The following is a 12,964-nucleotide window of genomic DNA, read 5'->3' as shown; positions in this document are numbered from 1 at the left end:
TCGCATCAGTCACACACTGCAGCGTACTGCGAAAAGCTGTTGACTTTCATGCAAATAACAAAGGAGCTCTTCGGAAAAGGGATTATTTCAAATCCCAAGATGGTGACCCAATCGCAGTTCAGCCAGATACAGTTCCAGGCGGTGGTAGAAAACGTTAGCATGTTCTACAAGGTTTTAAAGGGAATCAATTTTGTTGATGTAAGTAGTATCTGTTTAGATTATGGAGAGTTTTCTGGGCCCTGGCTTATGCCTCTTACATTTTAGAGTGCGATGGTGCAGCTAAGCAAAGAGGGCATTAAATTGACCCTTGAGGATGCAAAATGTGTTCAAGTGGTCGCCCTCGTCAAAAGCGCATGCTTTTCCGAGTACAACCTGTCGGCGTATCCGTCGGTGGCAGCGGGCGATGACGGCGCCGAAAGCGAGCCATTTGCTTCGTTTGGGTTAAATCTGAAGGTATTCACCGACTGTTTGAGTATGTTCGCCAGCAGCGACTTCGATCCAAGTTTGAAGATCATGCGCAAAGGTCCCGGTACACCATTGGTCGCTATTCTGGAGGGGCATCGAGAGGACAACTTGATTACGGAGTGTGCAGTGCGCACGATGGAACCGTTCGATTGTATGGATTTGGACTTTGACGATGATCACCCAATCGTTAGCAAGATCGCCGCAAAAGCCTCAGAGCTTTTCCTCTTGTTCAGTGAACTGGATGACGAAGACGTAATTGAGGTTATCATTTCGCCTACAGCACCACACTTCAAACTAAAAGCCTTAGGAGATCCGGAAATGGAAACCGAGATAGAAATTAAAAAGACCAGCGATATCTTCATTAGCTTTTCTTGCTCGGAAGCCAGCAGCAATCGATACAAACTAAACCACTTCAAGCATGTCATGCGTACATTATCGCTCGCGACAAAGGTTGTGCTTAGTACGAATACCGAGGGTTTGCTTAGCTTCCAGGTAATTATAGAAACTCTCGAGGATTCACTTTATTACGTTCAGTACTTCATTCTACCGCTGGTATTGGACTCCGATTAAATGACCATTTATTGTGGTTTTCGACTATTAGAGACAAATAAAAGGTTGAATGCCGTTCAAAGAACAGGCAAAAATGTAGAAATTCAAAACTTATCGTTTCGTTAATTCGCATTTCGCTTGGTAGGGGGCGCTTTCGTAGAGGCAATGACAGCTAAGCGCGACGACGAAAACAAAACATTACCTGAAGAGTCAGAGATAATCAGTCGGAAGAAAATAAAAATAAATCCAAGCAATAAACGCATCAAGGATTCCAGCAACGTACACGAACAGTTCGGCATTGAATCAATCTAGAATTTTGAAGACGAATCTTCTTCAGGCTGCTCTTTGCGCTGCTAATACTATGAGCGAAGACGAGAGAACGTTGTGGTGTGGCAATTTGCACGATAAAGCTACAGAAGCGCTACTGTACGAATTGTTTCTGCAGGTACGAGAATATCAAGCGGCTATCCGCTATAATAAGGAAGTTGTATTCACCTTTATAAGCCTTCACCGTTTTTCATTTGCCCCATAGGCAGGACCCGTTGAAGAGGTGAAAATACCCCGAGACAGCGACCGACGCCAGCGATCGTACGCCTTCATCACCTACGTTCATCCTTGCAGTGTGGACTACGCGATTAATCTATTTGAAGGCTCTGCTTTGTTTCAACGAAAGTTGACGCTCCACAGAAAGATTCGTAACGGTCCGAATCCTGCCGTTTCGCCGCAAACGAACTTTAACATGTCAACAAACAGCAACCGGCTTCTACCATCGCACTTGAGTGTTGGAACGGGGCAATATTCGTACGGCACCACTGACAACAATCCTTCGAGCAGTGGCCCTTCGCCTGGCGGTCTCGATACTAGCAACGTACTATTCGCCCAAAATACGGTAGTTAACGAGCAAGCAATGGCCATGGCGCTGGCAATGAACTTGCCACCTGATGTTTTCCTAGGCGAAATGCTTTCTCAGTTGGGACAGCAAATGCTTGGTGCCGTATTGCCTTCGTACGACGGCGGAAGTCAGCAGAGCTCGTTGCGGACAAAGATGCACCGAAGCGATCGAACTAATGATTATGATCGGCACGACACTAGTCGTCACAGCAACAAACCCTACTCCCGTGACGATCGCCGTTGGCCGAATAGTCGTCGTAAAAGCGATAAAGACAGGAATCACTCTCACGATCATCACCGCAAGAGAAGGTAGTGGTGCGTTTGTTCTCTAAATCTCTGAAAATATGCTACAGGAGCTCAACGTCAGCACAGTTTGTGGCTGGGAGTACAAATAAATCCAACTTTTTTAACTTTTATCGGTGCTTTTCGCCATTCCATTTTTGTAGAAAGTTCCTCACCGTTTCAATGGTATATGACACGTGTTGCATTGCCTTTATTCATGTTCAAATGTCTTTAATTCGAGACAGTTCTATTGAGCTTTACACATATATGACATAGAATTGGCGTACTTGTAGTTAAGTTCAGCAGTCAGTTCTATTGGAAGTTTCCTCCATCAACCACAACGATAGCAACCGGCCCCTACCTACAGACTACAAAACGGGAAGAAACATCACGAAATGCACCGTTTCATTCGCATTGTTGTTTTTGATCTTCTGCTGCTCAGTAGTTTCCGTACAGTTCTTATATTTGAGATTTTCAAATGAGATACAATTGTCACATGATCGCCATTCTTACTAACCAACTTTCATTCATTTACTTAGCTTTGCACGCTGGTTTTGTTTTGAATAAGTTGACGCATTTCATCGTCGTGTTCGCTATACATTGGTGGCCAAATCTCACATCTAATCTCCTGTCCGCAATGTAACGCTGCGACCAACACGGTGCATTTTGGAGTAACTAGTCTAGATTACACCCTAGGTATGCAAACCCTTCGGCAAAGCTTGTCTCTTAATCCATCGATAATCTCATTCTTCCTCACTACGCGCGCTTGTGCAGTTCAGTCGTTATTGTGCAGGGAAGTTGTTGAGGAATGCAATCGCTGTTGCCCATGTCCACGCTGGTCCCTGATCGTGGCCGAAGTTGAAGATCTTGCTGCTCCACTCCTAGTACTGGCTACAAGCATGAGAATACTGGAGCAGTGTTCTGGTGGGATTGAGACGCTCGGTGACTGCGCAAGTATGGAACAGTTGTAAGCTGTGGTCAATGCGAGTGATAACGACAGCAGCTTCTTATAATAAGGAATTCGAAAACCTAAACCTTATGCTTGGTGGTTGAGGAAAATGTGAGGGGTCATCAGCGAGAAACCATGCTTCCTCAGGGTTGTGGGTCTGTATCGGAATGAATTGAATTCGCTACTAATTACTCTCTCTGGGGCCCAACGAGCAACAAGGTCATTGAAAGATTTTACGCCTTTACCTCATTTTCTCAATGAAAATACTGATGAGGTTTGCACATAAAAACATACCACGATCACGACACCGTGTGGTGCTCCGGTGCAACCTTGGGCCGGGTACGGGGAAGAGTAGTGAACTGGAAAACTCACATACTGCAAAAGCCCACTACTCCCATTTCATTACTCACCCAAATGCAAGCCAACGATGGCGTAAATAGTTTTTTGTGTGTGCATGTGTGTGTTTATGAGTTGTTGCGCTTCAACTTAGTGTTTGAAGCCCAAGCCCACTGTTGCTTGTTGGCGGACAGTTCCATTGTAGCGTGTGGCTCTGTTTTTCCTTCGCGTATTTTAATCTCTCTCTCCCTCTCGCATAGCTCTTTTGGATCGCAAATGCTCCACTGTTGTTCTTCTACTCCTTGCGTTGGTTAATTATGTTGTTGCGGGTCTCGCGATCCGTGTGTCCGAGCGACGGATCATACTGGTCGGCCAACGCCGCCTCCCCACCCGATGTAAATTCACTATGACCAGCTACTCTTCTGCAGATCGATCTGTCCTTCGAGCGTTTTGGCTAGATAGATAATGAACAGCTGGCTGATGGCGGCCCCGAGCGCAATGCCCGCAATCACGTACAAGTTGCGCTCAGCCCATACGCGAACGATCTCGATGCACCCGTTAGTCCAGATTTTCTTGCTTGCCGCCGCCACCGACTGCTGTTGGATGTGGTAACCGCACATAATGTTCACCAGCCCGGAGCTTATATCGGTGGCATTGATGCAGCAGGAGTACGGTACGCCGCATTTCTCCACACTCGGCGAGGAGCAGTTAAAGTACTCGTTCTTGCCCCAATCCAAGTAGCCCTCGTTGCTGAGCCCGCAGCAGTGGAATTCTTGCTGCGCGAAATCGATGAGATTCTGCAGATCCGGATCGTCGCGGTAAGTGGTGATGATTTTGTCCGTAAACGACTCCTCCAGGACGCTGTTTACCTTGTGCGGAAATACGAACGCCGTGATGGCGATAGCCATTTCGCACAGGAAAAATATCAGCAAACAGAGCGAGTAGAACTTCAACAGGCAGGTATTTTCCCGCAGCGCACCGAGACATCCGGCTAGACTGACCACGAACACGATGCCTCCCGCAATTATCATCACCAGCGAAAGGTTCAGCACGATGTCGTAGAACGTCTCGAGTTTGATCAACCCGGTAGCCTGCCATTTATCCACAAAAGCGTAGAAACCAATGCCGATCAGTAGCCCACCGAAAAGCCAGAAGATGAAGTTCAGCAGAAATATCATATACTTCACGCAAGAACTGACGTAGGTGAAGTTGTTGGTGGGGTATCGGTACGGTGGCATTTTCGTCGAGTCGTTGTCCTTCAATCGAATGCCCGTATGAGGACGTGGGCTGCAGCTAGCGACTAGAATGCACTTTTCACAGCGATGATGGCGAGATGATGGTGATCTGGGGGCAGTCGAGGCAATCGAGCAGAGAAATCCTTTGTTTACTTGCACAGAGTGCTAGGCAGCGACCGTGTTCGCGGTGCCCCGACGGAAGCTGCTATGCACTCGAGGTTCGACCGTTGCTAATCATTGCATCGAATAACTACAGTCCGTTTTTCGTCCGTCCGCTTTAAAGATAAACACTCCGACCACGAACTTTCCAATTGTCAACTGCAGCAACAAATTGGCAATCCGTTCGTTTCGTAAATTCTCTCCTTCTCTTCGGAAACTGACTCACTCACACACACTCAAGCGTTCCCAACTAACGCACACACCCGTACGTATGAAACGTCAATAGGCAGGCTATGTTTTGCTTTCGGTGGATTTAAAAAATATGTTGTTAATCAGATTATTAATGTGGTTATTCTGTTAAGTTCATGATATTTTTTTCTTGAAAACGACCCACCTACTGCCTGATTAGAAGCACACAGCATTGAGGGTTGGAAATTCGAGGAATCTGGTTCAGTCGGCTTCGAGCCCTAACGGTGCGATGTTTTCTATGAGTTCGCGGCAGTCAATAGGCCTGCTGTCAAAATATTGCCCTTTACCCGAAGACGCGTCAAATGAGAAAATTCAGTGAAGTTGTTCGGCTGAATCGTGATTAAAGAAATAGTATTTTGCAAACGTTTCTTCAATTATTTCCCGTTCCCAGTGCCTTTGTTCGATGCGAATCTTTACATAGCGCGGCATAAGAATATTGGCACTACGGTACGATACCTAGCCCAAGGATAGTAACGGAACGTCCGGTTCTGATGATGAACCCATACGGTTGTGAGTACTGGTTGCTGTGAACAATATAAATCATCTTTTTTCCATAATTTTCTGTGTTTAGATGTCTACAAAATGCACCACACGGAGCACCTAGCCCCATTTGCATCCGCTCGGTTTAGTTATGTTGCGTTGGCGGATCAAAATTAAGTTCCTCCACTCATAGCCTGTTGATGCATTCGTTAGTTCTTTCCGGATGGATCCGGCTCCCGGCCGTGGTAACATCCTACATCCTGCACTGCTCATCAACGATAATCCTAGAACCAATTGGTGTCGTTATTTCTAATTGTTACATAGTTTTCCATTTACTTTATGCCAATAGTTTTTTTTTTCTCATCTCCCAAATGGGCACCATCCATTAAAAGGTCACCACCATCCGCTTCTGCAGCACTTAGTGACCGTAATGAAAATTTCTCTTCAATTCTGTGAATGGGCCCCGTTTTGGCAATAGACATTTTAGATTGACACGAAAAAGCTGCATCAAAGCCAGCCGGAGCCGCAGTGATGTACCGTTTCGGCCGCCTTTCGGCTCAGCACCGATGCCCCGAGTTCCAAGGAGCGGGACTGATCGTTGCTGTGGACTCACCATCGGTGCTGGGGAAAGTAAAGCCGATCGGTGAACTGTACATAAATTCGCCTTCGCCAAATATATCGTCTCTCCTTTCTAGCACTACTTCTGATTATGTTGTAAATAATGAGCTCCTATTTTTGTTTTTTCTTTTTCTCTTTCTTCCTCTAATTGTCCGGTTTGTCAACTTTTTTTCTGCTCCAGCTTATAATCGGCGCAAAGAAGCGGCTAGCGAATAATTAGCAAACTCCTCGCCCACACTATCCGTAGCCGTTGAGATTGTTGCTCAATCGTTTATCGTGTTAGTCTGATTAGTCTGGGTTTGCTACTTTTTGAGTTTATTTGCCTGTTAGCCGAAATCCAAGCTCCGTTCTATGGCAACCACACCTGTCTCACGTCGTTAGCTAGGCGTACCAGAGGCCACGGCACAAGCCCTTATTTCATCGTACAGTTACCTTTCTTTAGATACCCAGCCAAAGCATCCTTTCTGCTAAAGTAAAACACCCCAGCACATATACACTTACTCGAACAAACTTATTCCAAATCAATACCATGGCTAATAAAATGGTCGGTAAGGGTAAATGTAAGTACTTTATGTTATTCTACTTTTCCTAGCCTTTCCTCTACCTCTGTTTTGTCAAATTTATGTACGCAACTTCTACTCCGACAGCAGTAGTGGTACGCACAAGTAAGCCTGCCAACTCCACGAGACATAGCTTTTTGCTTCCTATTCTGCACCCTGCACTTAGCACAGTACGTCGGACAATTTTACCCCTTTGTTGTAACATTTAAACTTACTCTCAAACGCTTTTGCATCCTTTGCGTTTTATTCGGGGCTCTATACACAAACACGAGTCCGCGCCAAATGAAAGCCGGCGAACTGTATTGATCGAGAGTTGTTTCGCTTCCAATATTTCTTCGTGTGCTTGTAGTGCCCGTGGAATCGGAGGACGCACAGAAGCTGCGATTTCAGGTCGAGCTGGAGTTTGTTCAATGTCTGGCCAATCCCAACTATTTACACTGTAAGTTGCTTTCGCAATCGCTTTCCAACCCAATCATTGAGCTGATCAAATGTTCCATTCGCAGTTCTTGCACAACGTGGCTACTTCAAGGATACGGCCTTCGTGAACTATCTGAAATATTTACTGTACTGGAAGGAACCGGAGTACGCCAAGTACATCAAATTCCCGATGTGTCTCTACTTTCTGGACCTGCTACAGTACGAGCACTTTAGGCGCGAAATTGTGAGCGCCCAGTGCTGCAAGTTCATTGACGATCAGGCGATCCTGCTCTGGCAACACTACACGCGACGACGCACGCGCCTAACGTCCCTAGGTACCACAAGTCTGACTGGATTGGCCGTTGGCGGACAACCGGTCGGTGGTGGCGTACAAGGCACGTTGCTTTCGAACGAACCCACGATTATGGCCAACTGTAACAATGGTAACGGTGGCAATAATGGTACCCAGAACAACACCAACAACGGATCGTCGGCGGGTATCATGAACAGCAACAGTGTCAGCAACAATGGACCCAACAGTGGTGCCGTCGCTGGTGGCGGAAGCGTCGGAAATGCGGGTGCCGCGCAACAACTGCAGTCCCAACAACCTCAGCAGCAAAACGGGGCCGGTGTGCTGGCACAGCACAATGGTGTCGGTGGCGGCGGTATGATGAGCAACCCGTTGGGTCTGCTTGGCAGCGGAGGAGGAAGCGGTGGCGGTGTGCCGGGCGGTGGCATCAACCAGAAAGTTCCTTAATGTCGCACACTGTCATCCCTGCACTGTTCGGAATGGCGCACTTATGACGGTTCCGTTGTTAAGCACTGAACTTTCACATGAATCGTTGGTGTACAAAGACTGTTTTTATAAATACTGTATAGCTTACTATAGACGTAAATGAAGATTATAAAATAGTAAAACCTACACCTTGTTGCAATGTGTCTTGCCAGTAGTTGGCGTTGTCCTGTCCACCCAACAGCTTCATCGGTAATATATTTCCCACTGGTGCCATGGAGGCCATTGAGCGCTGTCAAATGCAAATATTTTATGCTCTGGTCTATGGTTTTGTATTAAAGAATCGATATTTTGTGATATTACTTAACAGTGTGTTACTGAATCCGCATGTAGTTTTCTTATACACTGATCTACATTTTCTTTAGACTTGAACGTGTTTCGTTACCGTGCGGGGTAAATATCACCGGCTTCCAAACATCAACGGAACCATCCCAACAAAACAGCGGAACCATCTTTCATAACTGAAACCCGAATATTTTAGCTCTGAAAGCACTCGCTCCTGAAAATGCTGCCTCGATGTAGCGCTAATTAAGACAAAAAGTTATACATTTCCGACCACTTATTCCTCCTCCAGGTGGCTCATAATGGAGCGCCATTAAGATTATGTGCAACACAAATGAAATTGTTTGGTACAAATCGAATGGAAATTGTACCGCTCCGTTGTTAGATGCTTTTGAACTAACGATCTGAGTAATTGCTTCCGACCGAAACGAAAATTTATCGTCAACAAGCCGCAGTGCTGTAAACGAACATTTAATGGCGATGAGCTCGTTCGTATGCTCGAAGCACACTTTATCGGGAAAACTCAAGGCGAAACAGAAACATATTGCTGCCAATGGCCTGTCTAGCTTATTATGCCACGGGCAGTGACCAGTTTTCGATAACAAAGCATTGCCCTACTCCGCACAGTAACGAGATCTAACGGGTTCCCGATATTTATCGACTCGCTTCGATCGGGTGAACGATCGGCTCGTTCCCATCAAAATTAAAGGAAAAAAACTCCCCTCTTTAAAGAAATCGTATAATCGGCTCAAAAGAGATTCAACCTGATTAAAGGTTGACGCAATCTAATGACTACACAGTGAAAATTGTCTGGTAATTGTCGTGCTACTATGTATTTTCGACAAAAGAAAATTGGCATAAATCGGAAGTTTTTATTATCTTTGGATTGTAAACAGCCACAATAAAAGACACAACGCTCTGGAAATGGAAACAATAGTTTTGTTGGGACTTTAGGGGAGTAGCAACAAACTTTCTTGGATACTGCAATCCCTACCATGTCATTAGCGAAACAATTTACACCGGACATGCAACTAATCGATGTTCGCCCATTTCAGTAGTTAACGTAAACAATAGTCGTTGCCCCGGCCGTAACGAAAGTGACGATGTTTGCTTTCACTTGCCAGCACTATCCGCTTACATTTCTTCGTTCCAACGGAAAAGCTTCTGCAAAGGTCACGTTTAAACCGATCGGGAGAGTCCGTAAGTATGCCAAAGGCTCGTCCATGAAGATGACACTTTCTTTCTTTCTTTGCCACTAGTCCGCTTCGATGCCGATGCAACTGGGCACGATTCGTTTCGGTCCGAGATTAAGGAGAATACCCATAGCGCGAAGGGCACTCTCCTGGCGATGGCATACATTCGCAACCTTCGCTTGGTTCCCTCTAACACGGCATGCAGCAGTGTCAATCTGACGATCGGGAGGTGGTGCACGTGCACAACCCCGTGAAGTACTCTTTTTCATTTAGCTTGCGATCATCATCGGCAGAGAAATTCTAGGTAAGTGAAAGAGAAAACAACTCTCCGTCACGACTTTCGGGCCGTGTGCGCTTACACCTGCGGATGTCACTACCAACGTTAGGCCCCCAACGGCGTCATCTCCCACTGGCGAATGTCTTAGACGCGGGGAAACCTTCGGCTAGGTCATCAGTATGCTTGAGTGTCGGGAATGGACAAGCACAAGCCACTCGAAAGTCGTCCCACATGCTAGGCCACCGTGTCGTTGGGGTACCTAGTTTCTAAAAATGCAAAACAAGGTTCGTCATTCATTAGGTGATATATGAGGCACTATCTTTTACATTTTTTTGCCACATATTCATATTCGTTTTCTACGGGGGTACAAATGTACTCACGTGGCATGACGCACGTGGCTAATTGACGGAATTTGATCATATTTTATGTGAAACTCTTTATTAATGGGCCCCAACCGAATGGCGGGCATCTTTACTATGCGAACGGAAGAAGATTCAAACACTGCGCCAATACTTGACACACTTATCGTTGGTTATCAAATGCTAAAGAAATGCAAATCAGATGCTTCAGTGCTTAGATTATCAGGATTTTGCCAGATACATAGTCGGTCCCTAATGCTTACCGTTAAGACGAGTTCCTTCTTTTATCAATACTCACCCGCATTCTTTCAGGATAGCAAAATGATCGTTCTTTCACTCGGACTGCGTGTTATTGGAATGAAAGTTTAAATCCGTTTGTTTTTATTATTTAAATAATTGACTTATTTTATTTCCTATATTGTACATTATTTACAGCTTTGGACCGCGACACAGCGCTATGCAATAAATATACGATAGTCACTTATCCCATTAACGGTTAACGGTTGCGTTGAAGTGATTCAAAATAACGAGCAAAACACTAAAATAGCTTCGGCTTCGATCGAATGCAATCGGTCAACGTTGTTCCTGGGAAGCAAAAACAAAAAGATCGCACGGCTAATGGGTCCCAGCGCGTTCTGCACCCGCCAAGAATATGCCGGACCCGTCCGGCTGTTATGAAAGAATAAGAAACAACAGCATCCGTTCACCCGACGGTCCCTACGGATTCCATTCTCACTTCGCTCCCTTTAGTCTCCATAAGCCACCACACAAGCAAAATCCAAAAACAGTTAACAGACCAATTGTTCGACCAAACACTCCCTAATAGCCTACCGATTTGGTTCGTATACCTAAAAAAATCCTATAAATCAATAAATATCCGCATCGATACCGGCCCCAGAGTGTGGGCCCCCAAGATAGAAGTATTTCTGAGCACGGTCTTGAGCCCCCATTAGGCCACGGTTTTCGCCTTCTCATGACCGACGAGAAGGGTCCCGGTGCGAATGGCGGATGCTTGTGGCGAACACAAACCTGGCGACTAACCGCCCCGCCGTGGGTTTACTTTTCTTTTCGATGCTCCAGCCAATGATGGGCACCCAGTTGCAGTTCTTCTTCTGTAATTACACCACCTAGCGTCGTTTCTTCAGGCCAAACTATACCCTCCACCGACACACGCGGACTCCAGGCACCATCCTCATCAATACGGGTTGAAGACGGGTTCCCGGGGCTCGTTACTTTTGGCGTGGCTTTTATCGTTGGTCGCCATCGAGGCTGCAATCCGCGGCGCGGCAGTACGGTACCGGTGCCGATGGTTTGATGTGTTTTTTTTGCTTGCTTTAACGGCGAAGACCGTTGCTCGTCGTTGATTCCGTCGTCCCGGTTTCAGAAGTTTCGTTCCGCCATTCCGCGGGGCCACTTCCGCAAATACTGATTGAATTTATTGTTGGGCTTTTTATTTTCCGCCGCTCGATGGGATCCGTTGCTTTATGCTCTTTGTGCGGCACGGTTTGTATCTGCCTCTCCCGACGACCACGATGACGACGGCGGCGGTGCCGAGGCCCCCACCGTTTTAAAGCTCCTGTTCAGCCGCCGGAATCGGGTGAATCTGCGAAAAACAAACAGAATGGGAAAAAAAACGGTGGATATGAATTTCTGGATGCTGCTTCCCAAAACAATTGAACGAAAGAAGCCCTACGCCATCAACCGCGATTATGAGACCCCGATCTGCCGCCGTGCGTAGAACATTTAAATTCCAGCCGATGGAAAAAAGTGGGCCAAACAAGTGTCGCTTCGATGACTCGATGGTGGCAAGAAAATCCTTGCCCCGCAGCCTAACGAGGCACCGATTATGCATTCCGAACCGGGAGATGTCGATGCAAATGAGCCGTCGGAAGTAGACTGCGATGATGATGCTGGCCAGCTTGGGTGGACCCCGGGGGAAATTCTACTTATGCGAGAATGGTATACGAACAATGGTACACGATCTCGATGTTCTTATGTGGAACACTTGCTAGGACTCCGCCTGCTGCCAGCGGTGCTCGAATCGAATCCGATTGTTGTGATGCACCGTTCCGCCTTTCTGTTGTCACGTGATTATCGGCCACAAAAACGCGCGCGGAATGCCGTTAATGAAGTCCAGTCCAATTAGCCCGATTTACGAGCACTCGGTGCCAATTGGACTTAATCAACGCAGCTATCAGTTTGTCGCCGTGCCACCGGCTAACGGAATTGCCGGATTCCGAATTAATCGGAACCGTTTGCGAGTCAGAAAATGGCTCAATTTTCACCTGCCGCCACTGGCCGGTTGGTCGGTGATAAGTAATTGTAAGTGGCTCGAGGCTCTTTCCAGGCACTTACCAGGTTACCGCACCGTACCGCCGGATGACGCCAAAAGCCTCCGGCCGCCAATGCCAGGAGTCTAATGAGGTTAGCGCAAAATTGGGCCAGCCAACCGGTCATTTGCGGTGCGGTTCGATTTTGATCGATGCGTTGCCAAAAAACTGCAGAATCGAGTTTTGAACTCTTCCCAGCCGCATTCCGCCGTCTTCTTACTTCACCAGCCGCCCGAGGGGCGTTCGTTCGAGGCCAATTGGCCGCCGAAACACCGGCACAATCCGTGCGCGCAGCACGCTTGTTTGCTCAGGAAACTCTTTCGATCGTTTTGGGAAATTCGCCCAACATAACCTCTCGGATAAACATGCTCAGGCACACAGGCGCGTGGCATGGCCACAATGAGGCTATTGGCACTGGACACCGGCAGAACAGACGGACGCCTGCGGCTGTTGTGGTGGGCCACCGGCTAAATTGAGGTAAACGTTCCGTTAGGGTCTGACTCGCTTCCATTGCGCGCCGGCGAACGGGATCTTCCTTTG

General features: G+C 47.0%; 4 protein-coding genes across 6 annotated transcripts; 3 read left to right on the top strand and 1 right to left on the bottom strand.

Moving 5' to 3' along the window:
* Nucleotides 1-48: 48 nt before the first annotated feature.
* On the top strand, nucleotides 49-1,235 carry LOC131210888 (cell cycle checkpoint protein RAD1). The gene is made up of 2 exons (XM_058204198.1): nucleotides 49-198; nucleotides 265-1,235. Exons 1-2 carry the CDS (start codon nucleotides 49-51, stop codon nucleotides 1,033-1,035), a joined length of 921 nt encoding a protein of 306 aa, XP_058060181.1. The 3' UTR covers nucleotides 1,036-1,235.
* On the top strand, nucleotides 1,230-2,296 carry LOC131212586 (RNA-binding protein 7). The gene is made up of 2 exons (XM_058206505.1): nucleotides 1,230-1,459; nucleotides 1,547-2,296. The coding sequence occupies exons 1-2, from the start codon at nucleotides 1,376-1,378 to the stop codon at nucleotides 2,216-2,218; spliced, it is 756 nt and encodes a 251-aa protein (XP_058062488.1). The 5' UTR covers nucleotides 1,230-1,375; the 3' UTR covers nucleotides 2,219-2,296.
* A 1,357-nt stretch (nucleotides 2,297-3,653) lies between these two features.
* LOC131208506 (tetraspanin-33-like) lies at nucleotides 3,654-5,019 on the bottom strand. Its single transcript, XM_058201281.1, has one exon. It carries the CDS (start codon nucleotides 4,708-4,710, stop codon nucleotides 3,877-3,879), a length of 834 nt encoding a protein of 277 aa, XP_058057264.1. The 5' UTR covers nucleotides 4,711-5,019; the 3' UTR covers nucleotides 3,654-3,876.
* A 421-nt stretch (nucleotides 5,020-5,440) lies between these two features.
* LOC131209587 (mediator of RNA polymerase II transcription subunit 31) lies at nucleotides 5,441-8,076 on the top strand. Of its 3 annotated transcripts, XM_058202684.1 has the most exons (4): nucleotides 5,441-5,625; nucleotides 6,395-6,773; nucleotides 7,123-7,212; nucleotides 7,277-8,076. In XM_058202684.1, the coding sequence occupies exons 2-4, from the start codon at nucleotides 6,743-6,745 to the stop codon at nucleotides 7,945-7,947; spliced, it is 792 nt and encodes a 263-aa protein (XP_058058667.1). In that variant the 5' UTR covers nucleotides 5,441-5,625; nucleotides 6,395-6,742; the 3' UTR covers nucleotides 7,948-8,076. The 3 variants fall into 3 exon arrangements, with proteins under 3 accessions (XP_058058667.1, XP_058058669.1, XP_058058668.1); XM_058202686.1 differs by lacking the exon at nucleotides 6,395-6,773; XM_058202685.1 differs by lacking the exon at nucleotides 5,441-5,625 and having other exon boundaries at nucleotides 6,147-6,773.
* The last annotated feature ends 4,888 nt before the right edge of the window (nucleotides 8,077-12,964 follow it).

This window comes from Anopheles bellator, chromosome 2 (genome assembly GCF_943735745.2).
Source record: "Anopheles bellator chromosome 2, idAnoBellAS_SP24_06.2, whole genome shotgun sequence".
NCBI lineage: Eukaryota > Metazoa > Arthropoda > Insecta > Diptera > Culicidae > Anopheles > Anopheles bellator.
The sequence above is the reverse complement of the archived record's forward strand: the minus strand, read 5'-3'. Positions and strand labels throughout refer to the sequence as shown.